Source organism: Motacilla alba, chromosome 21 (assembly GCF_015832195.1).
Source record: "Motacilla alba alba isolate MOTALB_02 chromosome 21, Motacilla_alba_V1.0_pri, whole genome shotgun sequence".
NCBI classification, from domain to species: Eukaryota; Metazoa; Chordata; class Aves; order Passeriformes; family Motacillidae; genus Motacilla; species Motacilla alba.
The window spans coordinates 1856836-1875949 of record NC_052036.1 but is presented as its reverse complement, the minus strand read 5'-3'; the positions used below and the strand labels follow the sequence as shown (position 1 = coordinate 1875949).

At 49.8% G+C, this 19114-nt stretch overlaps 1 protein-coding gene across 1 annotated transcript; it reads left to right on the top strand.

The window, feature by feature from the left end:
- The first annotated feature begins 2367 nt into the window (after positions 1–2367).
- MXRA8 (matrix remodeling associated 8) lies at positions 2368–17491 on the top strand. Its single transcript, XM_038160013.1, has 10 exons — positions 2368–2668; positions 7026–7046; positions 7568–7876; positions 9120–9221; positions 11001–11459; positions 13006–13164; positions 13980–14010; positions 14983–15059; positions 16222–16299; positions 17121–17491. The coding sequence occupies exons 1-10, from the start codon at positions 2620–2622 to the stop codon at positions 17144–17146; spliced, it is 1311 nt and encodes a 436-aa protein (XP_038015941.1). The 5' UTR covers positions 2368–2619; the 3' UTR covers positions 17147–17491.
- Positions 17492–19114: the final 1623 nt, after the last annotated feature.

Here is a 19114-nt window from a genome sequence, read left to right as displayed (position 1 = left end):
ACACTTCCCGCAAGCCAATTCCCCTCGTGACCCTGCATTGCAGCAGGGCTTTGCCCCCCTGAGCCGCTGCTTCAGATCTGGATTAGGTGTGAAATACCCCTTTGCTTTTGCCACAATGAAAAAGAGGCGATTCCAGGAACAGGGGAGCCTTTCCTCTGCTGCTGACCTGGTCTGCTGGCAGGTGCAGAGCCTGCAGAACCGCTCCCGTGCTGCTGGACAGTCCCTTCTCCTCGCCTGGCTGAAATCTGGTCAGGATTTGCGGCCAGCAGTGGGCAGCCAAAGGATGCTCGGTATTGGGAGAATCAACCCCAATTCCTCCGGGAGTGGGGAAGGAGAAAGGCTGGGGAGCAGAGCTCAGCTCAGGATGGAGAAGCTGGTTAGAAATTCAGCTCCTAGACCAGGAAAAATGTTGACACAGCTGCTCTTGCAGGATGTCTTTGGAGCAGCAGCGCCCCAGGAAGCAGGGCTGGCTGCAGACTGGGCAGGATTAGCGAGGGGACAAGGCAGATATATAAAAATATATATATAAAATAATTATAACAACCCCCCAAACGTGTCCCTTTCATCCCCTCTGTGAACCCCACAGAAGCTGCTGCTCTCCCCCCGGGTGATTTTAGGAGACTTCAGCCTTGTCCAGCCTGGACTTGGCTCCCTGCAGTCAGGAAATATCCAGTCCATGACAGCAGCAACCGCAGCAATCTGCTCCCTCCCAAAAACCCCGCGAGGAGCAGGCAGTAACCTCTGCGGTGCCACAGCTGGGAGGCAGAAAAGTGGGGGAAAAACCCCTGGAATTGCAGCCTGGAAGGTCCTGCCCGTGGCTGGGAGGGAGCGGGGAAGGAGAAAATGCTGGATTTGCTGTTTGTTCGGTGGGAGCAGCTTCTTGCCTCCCTGCCAGGCATTTCCCAGGCTGCTCTGAACACAGCCCGGGCTGGCTCCCTGATGGAGACAACAGGGAAGGCTCCTTCTTCCATGGGATTCCATGGGATTCCATGAGATTCCATGAGATTCCATGAAATTCCAGGAGATTCCAGGAGATTCCTGGCCCAGCAGCTGCTCTGGATCAGCACTGTGGTTGTTGTGACACCTGGCACAGGTCAGGGACAGGGGACCAGGAGGTTTTGCTGCCTGCAGGTGGTTTGGGATTGCAATAATGGGAATTCCTGAGGCTGGCAGAGAGAAGCTGGTGGGAGCAGGGCTGCAGTTGGGCTGGGTTTGTTCCTGTCCAGGTGGTGAGGGTGGGAATGTGGACGGAGGGGCTGTTCCTATCCCATCACCCCCAAATCTCCTCACTTCATAGAAATGTCAGAGTTGGACTTTCCAGGGAAATTTTTGTTCTCATCTGAAGATTATTTTAGGATTTTTCCTCAGAAACAAACCACTTCCCTGGGTCTGTCTTGGCCAGTGTGGAGTTAACAGCAGGCTTTTCTTTTTTTTTTTCATGGCCATATTATCTAACAATAATAATAATAGCTTCAGTTGCTTGGAATTTTGTTGGAAGTGTCTGGTTCTGTCTGATGCTGGAGACAGGATCCTGGACTGGATGAAGTTCTGATCTGGACGCTCCCAAAGTTCCCCTTGTTGCAGCGTGTAATTATTTAAATGTTTATTTAAGGAGTTGTTCTAATTATAATTATAATCCTCTCCCCTTTCCTGAAACTCTGCCCCCTCTGGGGTAGAGGGAATCTATTTTCTGGTGGAGTGGAGAGACAGAAAAATGTCAGAAGGAGAAATTCAAGTGTGGCAATTAAGTTTATGCTCGTGGATCCCACAGGAAGGCTCCTGACTTGTGTTTTTAAGTTCTCTTATGGAGTTCCACAGATATTTAAGGGCAGTGAGTTTTAATTCCCTTTCTTCCCTTGATGATTGATTTGATTGAATTGTAAAATAGATAAATAAATAAATAAAAATAAATCCAATCCACTAAATGGTGTTAACCGTAAGCAACAATAACCTGACAATAACAGAATGTGAGAGAACAGAAAAATTGACCTTATTTTAATTTTCCTGTAATACATAACTTTACTTTTAATGTCCTAGCAGCAGCTACTTTATTTCCTATTTTATACTCAATTTCCTGAGTTTACACTCACTGTAATTTTCCTGTAAATACCCAGCCCTTGCTTACAGATCACAGGACGGGGTAAATTTTGTTTTCTAGGCCGTCTTTGGAGACTGGAGCTGGAAGTAAAAGCATCTGAGGAGATCAAAACCCCATTGGAGGCAGCAGAATAAACCCAGTCTGGAGGAGTGTCGGACAAAGGCAGGAACAGCTGGATCGAGTCAAGCACGAGGAAAATTGGTTCCATCCCTAGGGGGAGGGAGAAAGATTTGTTTTGTCAGCCCAGAGCTGTGTGGGACCAAGTTTGATGTCAGAGTGAGGGAGGGCTCAGGAGGTGCCAGAGGGAGGGGAAGGAGCAGAGGGATCTGCAGAAAGTGGCAGGGCAGGGAAGGAGGTGGAGTAACCCTGCAGAATCTGAGCTGCTCTCCTCAGCTCCGGGGATGTAAATTGATGAGGTCATAGTGTTTGCCAGTTACAGAAAAGAAAGTTAAAGGGGGAAAAAAAAAAAAAGCCTTCAACTTGTTTTTCAAGAGAGGCGAAAACTCCGAGGAGCCGAGGAAATGGAGCAACTTGTAAAACTCCTCCTGTGGCAGATTTTGCTTCAGCAAAGTAAGCTCTGAGCTGCTGGTGTGGTGTTTCTTGTTTTTATTTCAGCTGCACAGCGGGGCTGGGGCTTGGCTACAAGATTTTGAAGTGTTGTCTTTGTAAGACTTTGTTCAGATTCCTGAATTTGCTCCGTTTTCAGCTGGGGAGGGGAGGGAGTCGTAGGTTTCCTCTCTGCTTTTTGGGGAGAGAATGGAAAACTGTTCGAGGTTGCTGGAGCTCTGTTCAGCATGTTTGTGCAATTTTTATTTTCCCAATCAGCAAATTCAAAACCAATAAGCTTGGCTGGGAGTACAGCAAAGCTTTCAGAGTCAGATTTACAGGATTTAAGGTTATTTTTTTACGTTTGAAGAAGCAGAAACAGCTTGGGGGTGTGTGTGAGAGAGGGTTCAGATGGGGGGAGAAAAGGATGTGTGGGTTTTGGGTTTCTTTTCCTCTTTTCAGCATAAAGACAGCCCCAGAATTCACTTTTGGGTAGCAAGGTGCAAGAAAGGAGTAGGAAGTGAGGAGTTTTTTGGGGGCTGGTGACCCCCTGCTCTTCCCAGCCCTTTGAAAAGGCTGTGGCTGACACCTGAGCCCCTCAGTTCCTCAGCGCTGGGGTGGAATAAGGTGAGGAGCTCTCCCTTTGGTCCCTGCTTAATCCCCTTTCCATGTCACCACGGCGTTTTTGCAGTGCCCCAAGGCAAGGCTGAGGAGCTGGCAAGGGTTGGGATCAGTCATGGGGACAGAAGGGTTGAAGTGGCTCAGAAATGTGGGGTGTGGGGTGGGTTAAAGAGGAGGAGGAGGAGGAGAGGGCACAGTTGTGTGCTCCAGAAGCACCAACCAGTCCAGTGACTCCCGGCGAGGTTTGGCAGAGCAGCCAGGGCAGGAAGAGCAGGTTGGGCTGCTGCAGAGCCCGAGCTCCCACCTGAGCAGGGATGGTCTCTGATCTCATTTCTGATGATCTCTTCAGGTGCATTTTGCACTGACCTGGATGCACTCTGATGTGTGAGCCCACCCGAATGAGGTTATAACTCGACAACGAGGATGGGGAGGGGGGAAATCTGTGCTGGGAGGCAATCTGTGACCCCCTCCTGCACAGGAACCACTCCCTCAAGTGTTAATGTCTCGGGGAGGAACAGCTCCGTGTTTGGAATGGCTCTACAAAACCATCCCGTGGGCCTGCAGCCAAGGGGGAGCTCACAGGGCAGGGGAGGCTGCCTAAAGCCCTGCTCAAATCCCAGAAAAGCTGGGGCAGATCTCGGAGGGATCCTGTGCCTGCCCCAGCTGGGGATTGGCTCCTCGCACAGACACCGGGATTCTCCTTCCTGCAGAGGCAGCACATTCCTGCTCCCTGCATGTTCCTACCTGCAGGGAGTGCAGGGATTGTTGGGGCTGCATGGGGGTTTAAGGGCTCTGGCTTCCTTTTGGGAAGTGGGAGAGTCTGCTGCTGGGAAAGCTGTCCCAGGAAGCATTTGAAAAACAAACAAACACAGAGATTGAGAGAAAAATCCCAGTTCAAAGCCTGGCTTTGAAGGGAAATTCAGTTTTACTGAAAAGCTGAGTCTTGCAGGCTGGACTGGGAGCAGTTTAGGAGGAGTGAAGGGGAGCAGTTTAGGATCAGCTGTTTGCTCACCATATCCCTCTTCCAGATGAGCCCAGGTGTTTCTCCTGGTTACTGCTCAGTGGGTTTTAAAAACCTGGGCTCATTTATGTCACTGGCACCCGGATGCTGCTGCACCAAAGCCACCAGGGCCTCTCAGCCCCCGAAAGAGTCAGGATGGAGCCACTGCCACTCCCCAGAGGGTTTGGGGACAGCGTGGTGGCACAGGCTGCTGCTTTTCCCATAACTGTGTAGTGACCCTACAGAGCCCGTTAAACCTCCTGCAAACAGAGGGATTTGTGGGAGAAATGAGGAATCTGGCGCACACAGATTTGGGGAAGAACATCTCCTTTTCTGCCCTGGTTGTTTTGCATCCCCCAGTACGAAACAGGAGCTCAGAGGTTCCATCAGCCCCGAGCTGAGCTGCAGCTCCTGTGTCCCAGGAGGGAGTTCAGCCCAGGATTGTTCAGGCAGGGCTCAGGGGACAATTTTCTGTCCTTGCCCTGCTCCGGGGACACTGCCTGGAGAGCTCTGAGCATGTCACACATCTTTCACAACCCCAGCCTATTGCTTCTAGTTTGCCCAGAGGTTTTTTTTGGGCTTTTTTTTTTGAGGCTTAATTCTTCACATGAAAAATGGATGGGATTCAAGAAGTAAGAGCTGGCTCTGGCTTTTACAAGGGATTAAGAAATCGTTTTCCAGGCTGCTTTCCTCTTCCTTTACTGTGGGACCACAGAGCATCTCTGGGATCCTGCTGACTCAGCACAGAACGTGTCAGAATTGTCTTTTGTTGGGGATTTTTTTTGTTTGTTTGTTTTGGTTTTTTTGTTTGTTTGTTTGTTTTTGTGGTTACATCACCCAGAGAAGACAAAGTGATTCTCCATCCCATGGAACTTGAAATTCTAAAATGAAAGCCACAGTTGAGATGTGTGTTGGCAGCTCTGAGGGCAGCTGAGGTTTAGAAGCTCAAGGTCCTGGAGGCCTGTGAGGACAGAGGTCAGAGGTGTCACCAGGTGCATGAAGACTCTTTGGTTCTACACTTCACTCAGCAGCATTCCTGCCCTGTTCCTGGCTGAAGTTTTAGGAGTGGAGAGGAAAAGAACCCAGAAGACATCAACTTTCCTTGTCTCAAAGCTGTTCCATCCCAGCCAGGCTCTTTTTTCACAGGGACTTGTGTTCTTCACAGGGAAGTTTTAAGAGTAGAGGGGTAAAGAACCCAGAAGACATCAGCTTTTCTTGTCTCAAAGCTGCTCCATCCCAAGCAAGCCCCTTTTTCACAGAGAGTTGTGTTTGGAAGTGCTGCCCTGGCTCCAGCAGCTCCATGGGGAAGGGAAGGGAAGGGAAGGGAAGGGAAGGGAAGGGAAGGGAAGGGAAGGGAAGGGAAGGGAAGGGAAGGGAAGGGAAGGGAAGGGAAGGGAAGGGAAGGGAAGGGAAGGGAAGGGAAGGGAAGGGAAGTCCTTGCCCTGGCAGGTGGGAGGTGCAGGGCTCCAGAAAGGTGCAGAAGCAGGTGTTGGTGTGAGCTGAGAGCTTTTGTCACTCACATTCCCAGTGCTGCATTCCTAAATCTGCTTGGTGAATTGGATGCTGCTCCGTGTTTTTCCCATTAGCTCGCCAGAGGAAAGGAGAGCAGTAAATGCCTTCATTCCTCTGCCCGAGCCAGCAGAGGATGTTTCTGTCCCACCAAATCAATTTGTTCTTCGTGCAGGGCTTGGAAGCAGCCTCAGACAACATTCCCCAGCTCCCAAATCGCTGTTCATGTCACGACATTGTCCCCTGGCCCCGGGGCAAACCACACCCGTTCAGCCACAGGGACATTGCCTGGACACGGTGACACCTCAGCTGCTGGCCTGTCACAAGCCACACCGATTTTTCCTGGCTGATTTGGTGCTGTGGAAGAGGATTTTTTTAATAATTCTTTTGTTTTTCTAAGCCAAATCCAAGTCCTGGCTTGCAGAGTCAAGGCTGCAGCTGACACATTTTGCAGCCTGTCAGGGGAGAATCAAATGATGGAATTATGGTGTCTCTTTCTTATATACAGAGAGCACGGACCTTGTCCAAGATTTGATTCTTCTCTTTGAAGAAGAATCTCTTTGAGATTTTAAGTGTAAGGAAAAATACCTCCCATTTGAAGGGCCTCTGAGCTGGCAGTTCAACAGAGAGTGCTGCTCATTTTTGTTCTCTGCTGCCCAGTGCTTTGTGATAGAAAAAGAGGAGGAAACCAAGTTAGTTCTCAGCACTTGGGGGCGTGCTAAAATACCCCCGGTTTGGAGTTGAATTTGAAATTCATAAATTCCAGGCCTAAAAAAAAAAAATACAGTCTTTGTCAGGAGGACTTTGTGCCTCTGACATTAGCAGGACAAAACCTCCAATGATTTTGATGGGTTTGGCTGGGAGGAGAGATGAATGGTGGTGTTGTGTCGGGAATCTGTGTTGGGAATCAAAAGCCTGATGCCAGGAGACCTTCCAGACCCCTCCCACACAAGGAGCAGGAGGGACTGGAGCAGAGAAATGCAGAATCAAAGGAATTGGTTCATCTCTGGCAAAGTCCCTCCTGTGTGGATCTGAGTCATGCTGCATCCAGAGCATCACAGAATTAACTGTGCAGACAAAGAGTGGGGCTGGAGTGGGAGATGGACATAAACACCCAGATAGAAACATCAGCATCAGCAGGGAAGGGGGAATAGATGGAGCAATACCACAGGTGGCTGCTGACTTGGAGTGTGTTCGTAGCTTTTTTATCCTTTTGTTGTCAGTAACGCTCTTCATTTTCTGCCTTGGCAGGTTCTGTGTGCTCATATTCAGGTGAGTGGCATCGCTGTAAATCTGCCGGGATTTGTGATCACGAGGAGGAGTGGGAGGGCCCCTGATTCCATGGCATGCTCAGGGGCTTTCATTGCTAACTTCCGTGGATTATGCATCCCATGCACTGGTGTCTCCAAACCTGCATCAGACTGGGGCTCAGGACAGCTCAAGTGTGCAGTCCTGCTAACAGGCATGAATGAAATCTGTCTGTTAAAGTTTTATTCATTAGGGGAAGGTCCTTTCCCCTGAGGGGGGCACTGCCCAGGCTCCCCAGGGAATGGTCCAAGAGCTCCAGGAGCATTTTGGATCTCTCTCAGAGATGCACAAGGTGGGGTTTTTGGTGTGCCTGTGCAGGGATAAGATTGGATCAGCGATTCCTGGGTCCCTTCCAGCTCAGGATTCTCCATGACAGTGCCCCGTGCTGGTCTTGAAACCAGAATCAAAAGCCTGCAGAGATCCAGCCCCTCTAACTCCATAACCCCTCAAACCCTTTTTTTGCTGTCTGCTCCTGGTTTTTCCAGTCCCAGCTGACGCCTCCAACCCCACCAGCGTGGTGGTGTCCGTGCTGAACATCAGTGCAGTTCTGGGCTCCCAGGCCGTGCTGCCCTGCAAGAGCCACCGCATGGTGTGGACCCAGGACCGCCTCAACGACCGGCAGCGCGTGGTGCACTGGGACCTGCTCAGCTCCTACTATGGGGACAGCAGGATGGAGAGGCTCTGTGACATGTACTCAGCCGGGGACCAGCGTGTCTACAGCTCCTACAACCAGGGCAGGATCCTCATGCCCGAGAATGCCTTTGCAGATGGCAATTTCTCGCTGGTGATCAAAGGTGTGGTGGTTTATTTTTTCTCCTCCTTGGGGCTCGATTGTGGGTTTTGGTGGAAACGGGTGGTTCACAGCATGTTTTTTGATAAATGGATTGATGGTTTAGTTGAGGTGTGAGGGCATGGGTTGGACTTGGTGATCTCTAAGGTCTCTTCCAGCCTGGTCATTCTGTGAATACCAGGTTAATAAGTCAAATTCTCAGGAGGAATTTTAGGGTTTGGAACTGCCCAGGGAGGTGGGGGAGTCCCCATCTCTGGTCTGGGAGCGATTTTAGGTGTGCCTGGCTATTGAATTCAGGATTCCAGGGTCTGGGAGCAATCTCAGTGCACTGGTGGCACTCAGTGCTCACCACGGTTACTTGTGCACCTCCAAGTCAATCCCAGAAAACCTGCCCAGCTCAGCACGTTCAGCAGATAAAACCCTCTCGGCATTCCCTCTTACCAAATACCTGCATACCTGGACTGTTGCATGAATGAATTTCTGCTCCTTGGGCACGAGGAATTGCCCCCGAGCCCGTGCCCTGTTCTTGGCAGCCCTCTGGTTTTGCTTCAAAGTGAAGCTCCCAGCTGCCCGGGGGAGGTTCAGGCTGGATAAAGGAGGATTTTTTTTCCCCTGGAAAGGGTTGTGAAACACGGGAATTGCTGCTTAGGGAGCCCCCACCCCTGGAGGTGTCCAAGGAAGGAGTGGACATGGCACTCAGTGCTCGGGGCTGGGGACAAGGTGGGGATTGAGGTTGGACTCAGTCTTGGAGCTCTTTTCCATCCTCGGTGATTCTGTCAGGTTCTCTGAAGCACTGAGTGTTTTATTTACCTTTCAAACAGACCTGTTTTGGAAGAGAATCTGTGACAACCTGAAAGCCACCTGGGCTTCTCGTGGCCCTTTGGTTGTGATTCAGTTCCTGCACTATAAACACTCCGTGGTCATTGTTCCTGGGCCTGCTCTCAGCTAAACCCAAACCACCTTCCTCTTTCTGCCTGTTAATAGAAACACACACACTTCTACTCACAAGAAACACACACATTTCTGCTCACAAGAGCAAATCAACTGAGCAAATTATTCCGTTAGGTGACCAAACCATTATATTGGATGAAATTTTTTGTCTCTGCTTAACCCACCCCGGTGATAAGGATGGCTTAGAATGAAGTTGTTTACATCCAGACAGGGATTTGGGAAACTGCAAATGACACAAATAATCAGTTTTGTCTCAGTATAAACCACTGAATCGCTCTCTCTTCCCTGCTCTACAGGTGTTGCAGAGAGTGATGCAGGCACATATTCCTGTAACCTTCACCATCACTACTGCCACCTGTACGAGACTGTGAAAATCCAGCTGATCATCGCCAAGACAGGTGGGTGTGGGGACACCTCCAGCTTCTGCAGGAGGCTTGGGAAGCAAAACCTGGTGCTCTCTGTGCTCCCTGCTGCCTGCTTCCCTGAGTTTCAGAGGGTTCGTTTACAAAACTCTCCTCTTCCTTGGCCAAACAGTGCCTGGAGCCTGCTCAGCTCAGTGTTTGCTCTTGCTCGTTGCCAAACTGTCCCTGCTGCAGCAGCAGCACACCCTGGGTGACAGTCCCCCCCTGGTGACAGTCCTCTCCTGGTGACAATCCACACCCTCAGCTCAGCCACAAGGAGCTGCCTGTGCTCTGGCTGCTGAGCTTGCCCTGGGCAGCCTGTACTTAAAAAGCCACCCCACCTTAAGCCCAGCCCTAAAATCCAGCTGTTGGCAGCTGCAGGGAGTCCCACCCATCCACACAGGCACTAAAAATCCACTTAAACCTCTGCACGACACCAGTGGAGCTGCTGGGGTGGAAGTGCAGCTCCTCTGCTGCTCTCACAGTGCAACAAAAACACCCCGAGAGCCCCAATCTGCTCCTCTGAGCTCTGGCTCCTTCTGTTCTTCCTTTTCGAGAGCCAAACACCGAGCAGTGCTGCCTCAGCTCCTGCAGTAATTAGGGCCTTTGTGGGTAGGAAAGCATTTCCTGCTCTGAGGATTGGGATGAGGATCCTCGTTCCATTCTTAGCCTGTGGAGGGAATTTGCTTCCTGCTCTCTGAAGCAGGAGATTAACTCTGAGTGAGAAGGAGGAGAAAGTGGCCTTGCTTCATGAAATGGCCAAGGATGTTAGAGGATCAAGGTTTTTTTTTTACTAACTGCTGAAATAAGAGTGAAAGAGCCAGGGTTGTTCATGTTCAGGCTGGGCCATGTGGCACGTCGAAGATTTTGGGAGGGGGTGTGTTATAGGATTCCAATCTTGTGGAGTTTTAGGGTTCCAAGAGAGCAGTCTCAGGTGTCTCTGGCTGTCCTTGACACTTGGTGTTGAGTGGGAATTTCACCCCGACTGCATCCATGAGATCACGGCGTGCGACAGAGATTTGGCCTAAAATTTTGCTGGTTTTGGTCGAGGAAAGGAAACCTGGGTGATGCCTCAGGTTTGGCTTTTCTGCTTTCCACATTCTGTGCTGCTTCAGTGGGTGGCTCTGGGCTCACAGCAGGGGATGCTGAGCTCTCTGCACAGAGCAGGGACACAAAACAATTCCTGCTCCAGCTGGGCACCAAGGACAAATGATCCAAAGCTCAGCCCAGGAGCACAAACACCGTGGGCTGCAGAGAGACAAACAAGCAGGGTGGGACTGCACGGGCTGGAGCTGGACTGGGACAATTCACTCCAAGATGCAAACGGAGCAGAACTTCTCATTTTGTGACCAATCATCCATTTTTTGGGACCAGTTTGGTTCCTCTTGGGTGCAGCCCTGGCTGGGCTCTTGTGCTGCCCAAGGTGGATCCATGGAGGAGATCCTTTAATAAATCCCTGCTTTATTCTTTAGCTCTGTCCAGCCTCTGCTCCAGGCCAGCCTTCCCAAGGCATCACTCCAAATATTTCCAAGCAGCAGCTGCTCAGGTTGAAGTGTGTTTTCCTCTCCCCATTTCCCAGATTTCTCCTCCCCATCCCAAGCTGCTGCTTTGCCCTAATGCCCAGCCCTCGATGTGCAGTGCTGCTGAGCAGATAACATTCTTTATCTCTGCCCAGCCTACACAAAGCATCACAAGAAGGAAACTTAAGTCTGGTGTTAGGATGGGTGGGACAAAACCGGTGGAGAAAACCCATTCCGAGGTTGTGTTCCCCACCAGGCGAGGAGGCCAGCGAGTACTGGGACGGCGAGAAGCCGGTGCTGGTGGCCCCGGAGGGCAGCACGGTGACGCTGCCGTGCGTCAACCGCCAGCACATCTGGACGGAGCGGCACAGCGAGGAGGAGCAGCAGGTGGTGCACTGGGACCGGCAGCCCCCGGGGGTGCCCCAGGACCGCGCCGACCGCCTGGTGGACCTGTACGCGTCCGGCGAGCGCCGCTCCTACGGGCCCCAGTTCCTGCGGCAGAAGATGAACGTCACCCGCGGCGCCTTCGCCCTCGGAGACTTCTCGCTGCGCATCTCCCGCCTGGAGAGCGCCGACGAGGGCACCTACTCGTGCCACCTGCACCACCACTACTGCGGCCTGCACGAGCGCAGGATCTACCACGTGGCCGTGGTGGAGCCAGAGAGGGAGAGGAGGGTGGTGAACATCACCACGCACGGCGTGGTGCCCGCTGCAGGTGAGGGGCCGCTGGCGGCCTCGTGGAGGTGGGCGCTGCTGCGGGCATCTCGTTCGTTCAGAGGCATGGCGTGGGTTCTCAGCTTGGCTTCTCTGCCTCTCTTGAGGTTGGGATTGAAGGCGTTTGAGATGATGGTTCACGTTCAGACTCTTTGTTGTTGCAGGGACCTCCTCAGCGTTGCCTGAAGTTTAAACCCAGCTCTTACCCAGGTCTGTGGGAAAGCAAAAAGCCAGGACTAGAAATTGCTCCGTTTGCTGTGGCACCGTCTCATTATGGCAGCAAGGAGCCAGGGAGGGGACAAAGCAGAGCTGTCACATGTGCTGTTTGCAGCTTTGCAAGTGGCTTTCTTGGTTTGAATTGGTATTTTTTAGCTTGGCAGGGTGGAAATCCCATATTTTTTTCCAGCTCTGTATCCAGGGAGAACTGGAAATCCCAGTAAAAAGCAGAGTGCTGCTGGAGTGGAGCACTGGGCCACCAGAACAGAGCACGTTGCTGAAGCTTGTTGATTTTCTAGGACTGCTGTTGGCATCAGCAAACCACCAGCTCTGGTTCCAGAGTGTTTATTTCAACCCACTCTTGCTGATTTCATTTGAGTTTTGCTCTGTTGTTGTTTCTAAAATATGGAAACAAACTGCCCAAAAAGCTGGCAGCAGTCCCAGTGCCAGCACTGCCAGAGGTGTCAGGACACACCTGCTGAAGGGTGCTGTGGCTTTTGAGGTATTTTTGAGATGTTATTTCCCCCACTTTTCCCCTTATTCCCTCTGGGGAATTAGCAGGGGGAGCTCCCAAGGGAATGTGGGGTGAGGGCTCCATCCTGATCTTGCCTGGTGCTCTGTGGAAATTCCCTGTAAGGGGTGAAGGTGGCGTTTCAGCTCCGTTGTGAAGGAAAACCCCTCTCCCAGCAGAGTCCTGTGGGATTCCAGCCATGCCTGGGCTGGCTTTGGCCATTCCTCTGAGTGCTGCAAGCAGAGAAGTCACTTCCTCTTTACATGTGTAAAACATTGACCTATTTATTTGAGATCTTAAAAAAAACCCCAAATGTTCCACATGAAAGTTTTGAGCTCCCCTTTCCTCTGCTGCGGGACAGAAATCCTGCTGCACCCTCAAAAGGAACGGAATCTTGGCTTTCCTCTGCTTTTGGGGGGGTTTATTTATTTTATTTCATTTCATTTCAAAGGAAGCTCATTTTTTGGCTCTGAAAACCTTTCCCACTCCATAAATTATAACCCCTGGCAAGGAGGGAGACTGAGACTCTGTCTGGAGCCAGAGCAGTGTGGAGTTTGTGTTGAAAGGGACCCAGAGGAGCATTGTGGGACCCTCTGGGAGCTTTGGGGCTGGCCTTACTCTGGAATTCCCCCCTGGAATTCCCCCCTGGAATTCCAGAGGGGGCATGGCCAGGGATCACTGATCCCAGGGAAGGGATCCTGTGAAACCCTGGGAATTGTGATAAATCAGGCACTGGTTAATTCTTGCAATTCAGAATCCCTCCCTGAGCGTTCCCACCTGTGATCCCACTTCCAGCGCCGCCCTGTTCTCCTTCCCTCAGATCCAAACGTGGTCAGGGGCCACAACGTCATCAATGTCATCATCCCTGAGAGCAGGATGCACTTCTTCCAGCAGCTGGGCTACATCCTGGCCACTCTGCTGCTCTTCCTCGTCCTCCTCATCGTCGTGGTGCTCGTCACCCGCAGGCGCCGGCAGAGGGGTGAGTCCAGGGGAATCCTGACCTGTCCTGCAAATAATTCCTGCAAGGAACAGGGATCCCCTCCTGGAAAACCAGGAACCTGCCCAGTGGGAGGATTTGCAGGGCTGGTGTGGTGTAAAAAGGTCCAGGTCTTGATTTCATGGAATTTTTGGGGTTGGAAAAGACCTCCAAGGTCTTCAGATCCAGGCTTTGGCTGAACCCCACTCCAGATTTGCTCTGCAGAAGGGAGCAGAAAAGCTCTTCACAGGTGGGATTTATCCCTGGGGAACTCAAGTGTCCAGGATTTGCAGGGCTGGTGTGGTGTAAAAATGTCCAGATCTTGATTTCATGGAGTTGTTGAGGTTGGAAACGACCTCCAAGGTCTTCAGATCCAGGCTTTGGCTGAACCCCACTCCAGATTTGCTCTGCAGAAGGGAGCAGAAAAGCTCTTCACAGGTGGGATTTATCCCTGGGGAACTCAGGTGTCCAGGATTTGTGGGGCTGGTGTGGTGTAAAAAGGTCCAGGTCTTGATTTCATGGAATTTTTGGGGTTGGAAATGACTTCCAAGGTCATCACATCTGGGCTTTGGCTGAACCCCACTCCAGATCTGCTCTGCAGAAGGGAGCAGAAAAGCCCTTCACAGGTGGGATTTATCCCTGGGGAGCTCAGGTGTCCATGTCCCTGCTGTGTGGGTGCCTCTGGGATCCCCTGAAGGGACCCTGGGCTCTCTGGGTGACACCCACAGCACTGGTTTTGGGTGCCACACAAAAAACCAACACCAGGAATGGGTCTGGAGAGGCTGCGACTGCTCATTCTGCTTTTTCCTCCTGGTTAGGTTATGAATACAACGTGAAGAAATATGGAGAGTAAGTATAATTATTTGTAATAGAATTCATGTTATTAATTAGGTTTAGAATGCATATAGATGAAATAGTTTAAATTTCCTCCTCAGCGAAGACCTAAACCAGCTGAAAATCTGATTAGGAGGAGGAAGGGGAAGGAGAAAATGGTTTGTGGGGCTGATTTGGGAGTTGAACTTCTCTTGTTACTCTTTGGGAACTGGCTGAGGGGTGAAGCTGCTGTGAGATGGCCTTGGGAGCTGGTGGGAAAGGGATAACGCACGGATCTGCTGTGAGGTGGGGACACGACCGTGGAGCTGGGCTCCTCCACACCTTACTGGATGGGGTAAAGTGAAAAGAGAAGGAAATTCCAGGATTGGCTGCCCAATGTTCTAAAAACAGGACAAACAGGTGGGGGGAAAAGAGTTAAAATTAAATAAATAAAAAAGAAATATATACTATATACTATATAATATGTAATATGTAATATATATATATAATGTATAGTATAATATATAATATATATAATGTATAATATATATCATGTACAATGTATAATGTATAATATATAATATAATATATATTATATATTATGTATAATGTAAATTATATAATATATAATGTATAATATAATATATAATATAGAATATAAAATATAAAAATATAATATATAATATATAAAATGTATAATATATCATATAATATATAATGTATAATGTATAATATATAATGTATAATATGATATATATTATATATAATGTATAATATAAAATATAATATAAATATATAATATAAAATATATAATATATAATACAATATATTATAAGAAAAATAAATAAATACTATTATATAATAAATAAACAAAGAATATTATATAATAAATAAATAATAAATAAATAAAGTCTCCAAAGAATTAGAAAAGCGAATGGGGAAAAGTGTGAAAGGAGCCAGTTGTTAAAGATGGGACGACACCATTTCCCACCATTATTCCCTTCTCAGGAAGGACGTGAATCTTAAAGAGTTTACCGTGGACACGACAGATCTGACCCCACACAGAAGTGAAGACATCAGGCTGGGTAGGTATCCCTGGCCACCAAAGCAGGTCAGAATCCTTTTACTCTGAAATTCCGAATGGCGCTTGGATATTTGGAAGTGACTTAACCCCTTCTTTAACCTCTGGAAGTGGGTCTGGACTTTATTTGGCCAAAACTGGGTGAGGAGAGGTCCTGAGTTAGTCGAGTTCGTTGTCTCCACCTTCTGTTGAAGCCACTTTGGTTTAACTTTCTGATTTTCTCCTCGCTGGATGTCGGATCATTCAGGGAACATGTGTGCCTTCTGTCCAGATGTGTGCCAGCAATTAGGGCAGATGGACAGGGAGGGAGAGGAAGAAAATCTGAGATGGAAAAGAGAAAACACCAATCCCCCTCGAAGTCGTGGTGAAATGAAGGGGAAGAGGGGAAGGAAGCTCATCTCACACTGTGAAAGTGGGGTTTTTTGGGATTTATAGGATGGAATGAGGGGAATTTCCAACATTCCTGAAGGTGGATGCTGCTTTTACTGGGGTTTGAAGGTGCAGCCTTGAGTTGATTGTGTCAATAATCGATCAGGGCTTGGTTCTTGCTGGGATTTGGAGTGAATCCATTTCACAAAACTGCTGCTCGTGTCTGTGCCACCCTGAGGTTCCTGAAGCCTTGCCGTGGCGCCAAGCTCAGCCCAGCTGCAGCTTGCTGGATAAACCAGGAGATAATTGTCCTTTTGGTTTTTTTATTTGCATCCCCAGTGAAGGTCCAAGCTTTAAAAGAACAAGCTGGCAAACCTTAGGTGGCAAGAATTGCTGTAAAGGCCCCCAGCAAACAAAAAATTGGAAGTAAAGAAAAAAATTGCAGAGGGTGGGTTGCAAAAATCTTTCTCTGTGTGTTCCAGGGGAGCAAAATCTCTGGATAATTAATAATCAGTCACCTCCAGGTGAGCTTTGAGGAGACAATGCAGAGCTGGAAGGATCTGTGGTGTCTGTGAGGAGCAGGGAGCTGAAGCTTGCACAACTGATTCATGCCAGGGGCTAAAATGAAGTCAGAGCTGTTTTCCTGCTGAGTAACTCCACAAATAATTCCTAGAAATCAGAGGTGCCAGACCCAGAGCACGGCAAGGGAGGGCTGATCACCTCTGTCTTGCTCATGAAACTCTTGTTTTCTTTTAATATCCTAATGCCCGTGTGAATTCTGCTCCTCCCTTGCACAGATTACAAAAACAACATCCTGAAGGAGAAGGCTGAGCAAGCCAGAAGCTTCCCAGCAAAGAACATTGATTTAGACAAAGGTAATCATGACTTTCTGCCCCTTAATTGGTGGCTGTAGGGACCTTCTGATGGGAACAGTCCATCAGAGAGTGACCGAGCCACAGCCAAAGAGGAGCGAGAAACCTCATGGCAAAAGCAGGAATGAGAATCCAGCTGCCTTCCCATCCTTTCATCATGGAGCCACAAGATGCAAGCAGTGATTAGGCTTTTAAAAGCTTTGGGCATGGCAAAAATTGGTATTTTTCTTGATTGGGAAAAGAAAGCTTGGCAGGGCTGGAGCAGTGCCTGCTCTGCTGTGACCTCAGAGGGAGGGACACGGAGCCCAAAAATGTCCTGGTGTGGTGTTTGGGCAGAAAACACTGTGCAGAAGGAGGGTGTTTGGAGTGGAATTAATTTCTGGGTAATGGGCAGTTGCTTCATCCAAGAAAAGCAAGCAGCTCTCCCTCCCTGGGGGCTGGGTGTCCTCCTGCTGATCCAGGATTAATCCCCAGGGCTGTGCCTGTGTTTGTAGGACAGCACTTGTGTCAAGCAGGGCTTGTGATCAGCTCTGGGATTCCGTGGCTCATTCCAGGGGCATGAGGGTTTCAGAAATGGGGCTACAGTGACACCAGGCAGGGAATGGAGAGCCCAGGAGCTGTCCCTGATGGAATTCTCCTGGCATTTTCTCCTGCAGGGTGGGTCTGGGCAGTAATTTACCCCCGGTCTGTCTCACTGGGGGTGCTTTTTGACATCAGGGTTGTGGGTGACTGATGCTCACCCTAGAAATAAATCCATATTTTTGTGCTTTGAATGGTTTGAAATCTCTCTCCAGGTGCTGACCCCTGTCTCCATTTGCTTTCAGATTTCAGGAAGGAATATTGTAAATGAAGACACTCCCAAGCTGCTGGCTGGACCAGAAGCTTCCATCCAAGATAGATAACGTGGAAGAGAGATGGCTTTTCTTAATTCCATCTCCCTCCAGAATCTTTTCCACATCCACTTTTTTTTCCCCCCACAGAAGGGTGCAAATGCTTCGTGAAAGAGTTAAACTGTCTCGTGTGCATTTATGGCGTTGGGTTGCCTTTTCTTCCTCTGTTCCCCCAGTCCTCCCTTCCCCTTTTCTTTCTTGACAATTATTGTTGGATTTTATGCATCAATGATTTTTATGAGCTGAATCAGCAGAGGTTTTGCTTTGATGTTATTGCTTGAAATAAAACCACCTGCATCACTGTTCCCGAGCCATCGTTTTTCCATCTGCTGGATCCATCAGGAGAACAATGGCAAAGGCTGATCCCTGTCCTAGGCTGGCAAAAATCCTTTCACACAGAACTTGGCACCTCCCGGGTGGAGCACAGCCCTCCCAAAACCTCCTTTCATCAGCGGGGAAATGTCAATATCCTCATTTCACAGGGAAAGGGAAGCACCCCAAAGGCTGAGGGCTCAGCTCAGAGATGAACTCTGCATTTCTCACCCTGTTTTTGTTGATTTGTTTCTGTTTCAGCACAGCCCAGAGCAGATCTGGCAGGAGCATTTGGTGGATGCAGTCACGGTGCTGCACGTGCCAGTCTCAGGTAGATCAGGAGCAGGAATGTTGTGCAGAGCTGCTGGGTGGAAGCTGGGATGGGATTTTCCTGCAGCCCTGGGCTGGAGCCAGGCCACACAGAGCACATCAAAGCAAAGGTAGGAGCCAGCACAGGGAGATGGTGGAAGGGAGGAACAGCAGGAACAGCAGGAATTTCATGGGCCAGGGCCTCAGAAAATAAATCTAGGAAAGGGAGGAACAGCAGGAATTTCATGGACCAGGGAGAGGGAGGAACAGCAGGAATTTCATGGACCAGGAGAGGGAGGAACAGCAGGAATTTCATGGACCAGGGAGAGGGAGGAACAACAGGAATTTCATGGACCAGGGGCTCAGAAAGGAAACCCAGGAGAGGGAGGAACAGCAGGAATTTCATGGACCAGGAGAGGGAGGAACAGCAGGAATTTCATGGACCAGGGAGAGGGAGGAACAGCAGGAATTTCATGGACCAGGGGCTCAGAAAGGAAACCCAGGAGAGGGAGGAACAGCAGGAATTTCATGGGCCAGGGGCTCAGAAAGGAAACCCAGGCGGGGGATGAGTCCATTCCCATGGATTTGGAGTGGATTCCTCGGGCGGTTCTGCCTGTGAACACCCTCAGGCGGGGCTGCCAAAACCTTGGCAGTGATTCAGTGTTGTAACACAAGCAAGTCCAAGCTTCAGGAAAGCTGGAAATGTGATCAGTTCTTGGGGCATGGGAGGAAAAGTGTTTCCTGCTCTTGTGAGGGTGGTGACGGGGACAGGGTGGCCAAGGATTGCCATCCCTCTGGTTGGTGCCTGGAGGAGGTGGCAGAGGGGGGATTTGTGTGAATGGAGCTGGGGCAGCATCTCCAGGACTCTTTTCTTGCCAGTTTGGGTGTCTGGTCTGACTGAGACCAACATTCTCAGGCATCCAAATCCCATTCCAGCCCCCTGTCCCTCCTGCCAGGGGCACAGGGATCTGTGCTGGCTGTGACAGGGCTCAGAGGGTGGCACGGCTCCTCAAAAACTGAGCTCAGCTCTGCCCAAAACGTGGTGGGTGAGGCCTCCAGAGGGGCTGTGACACCTCCACGAGGTGGGATGTCAAAAATTCACCTTTCATGACAAATAAACCACGGACATTTTTACAGATATTAATATGTCTGTTACTGGGGGCTGTGTGAAAGAATAATTGTATTGGGGGGCCTTATTTTCAATGCCTTCAAGCAGTAAAAATATTAATATTAGAACAGAACTAGAGGTGCAGGTGAGCCTTCCTCCTGCAGCTGAGCAGAGACTCGTCTTCTAATTTCTTGGCCCT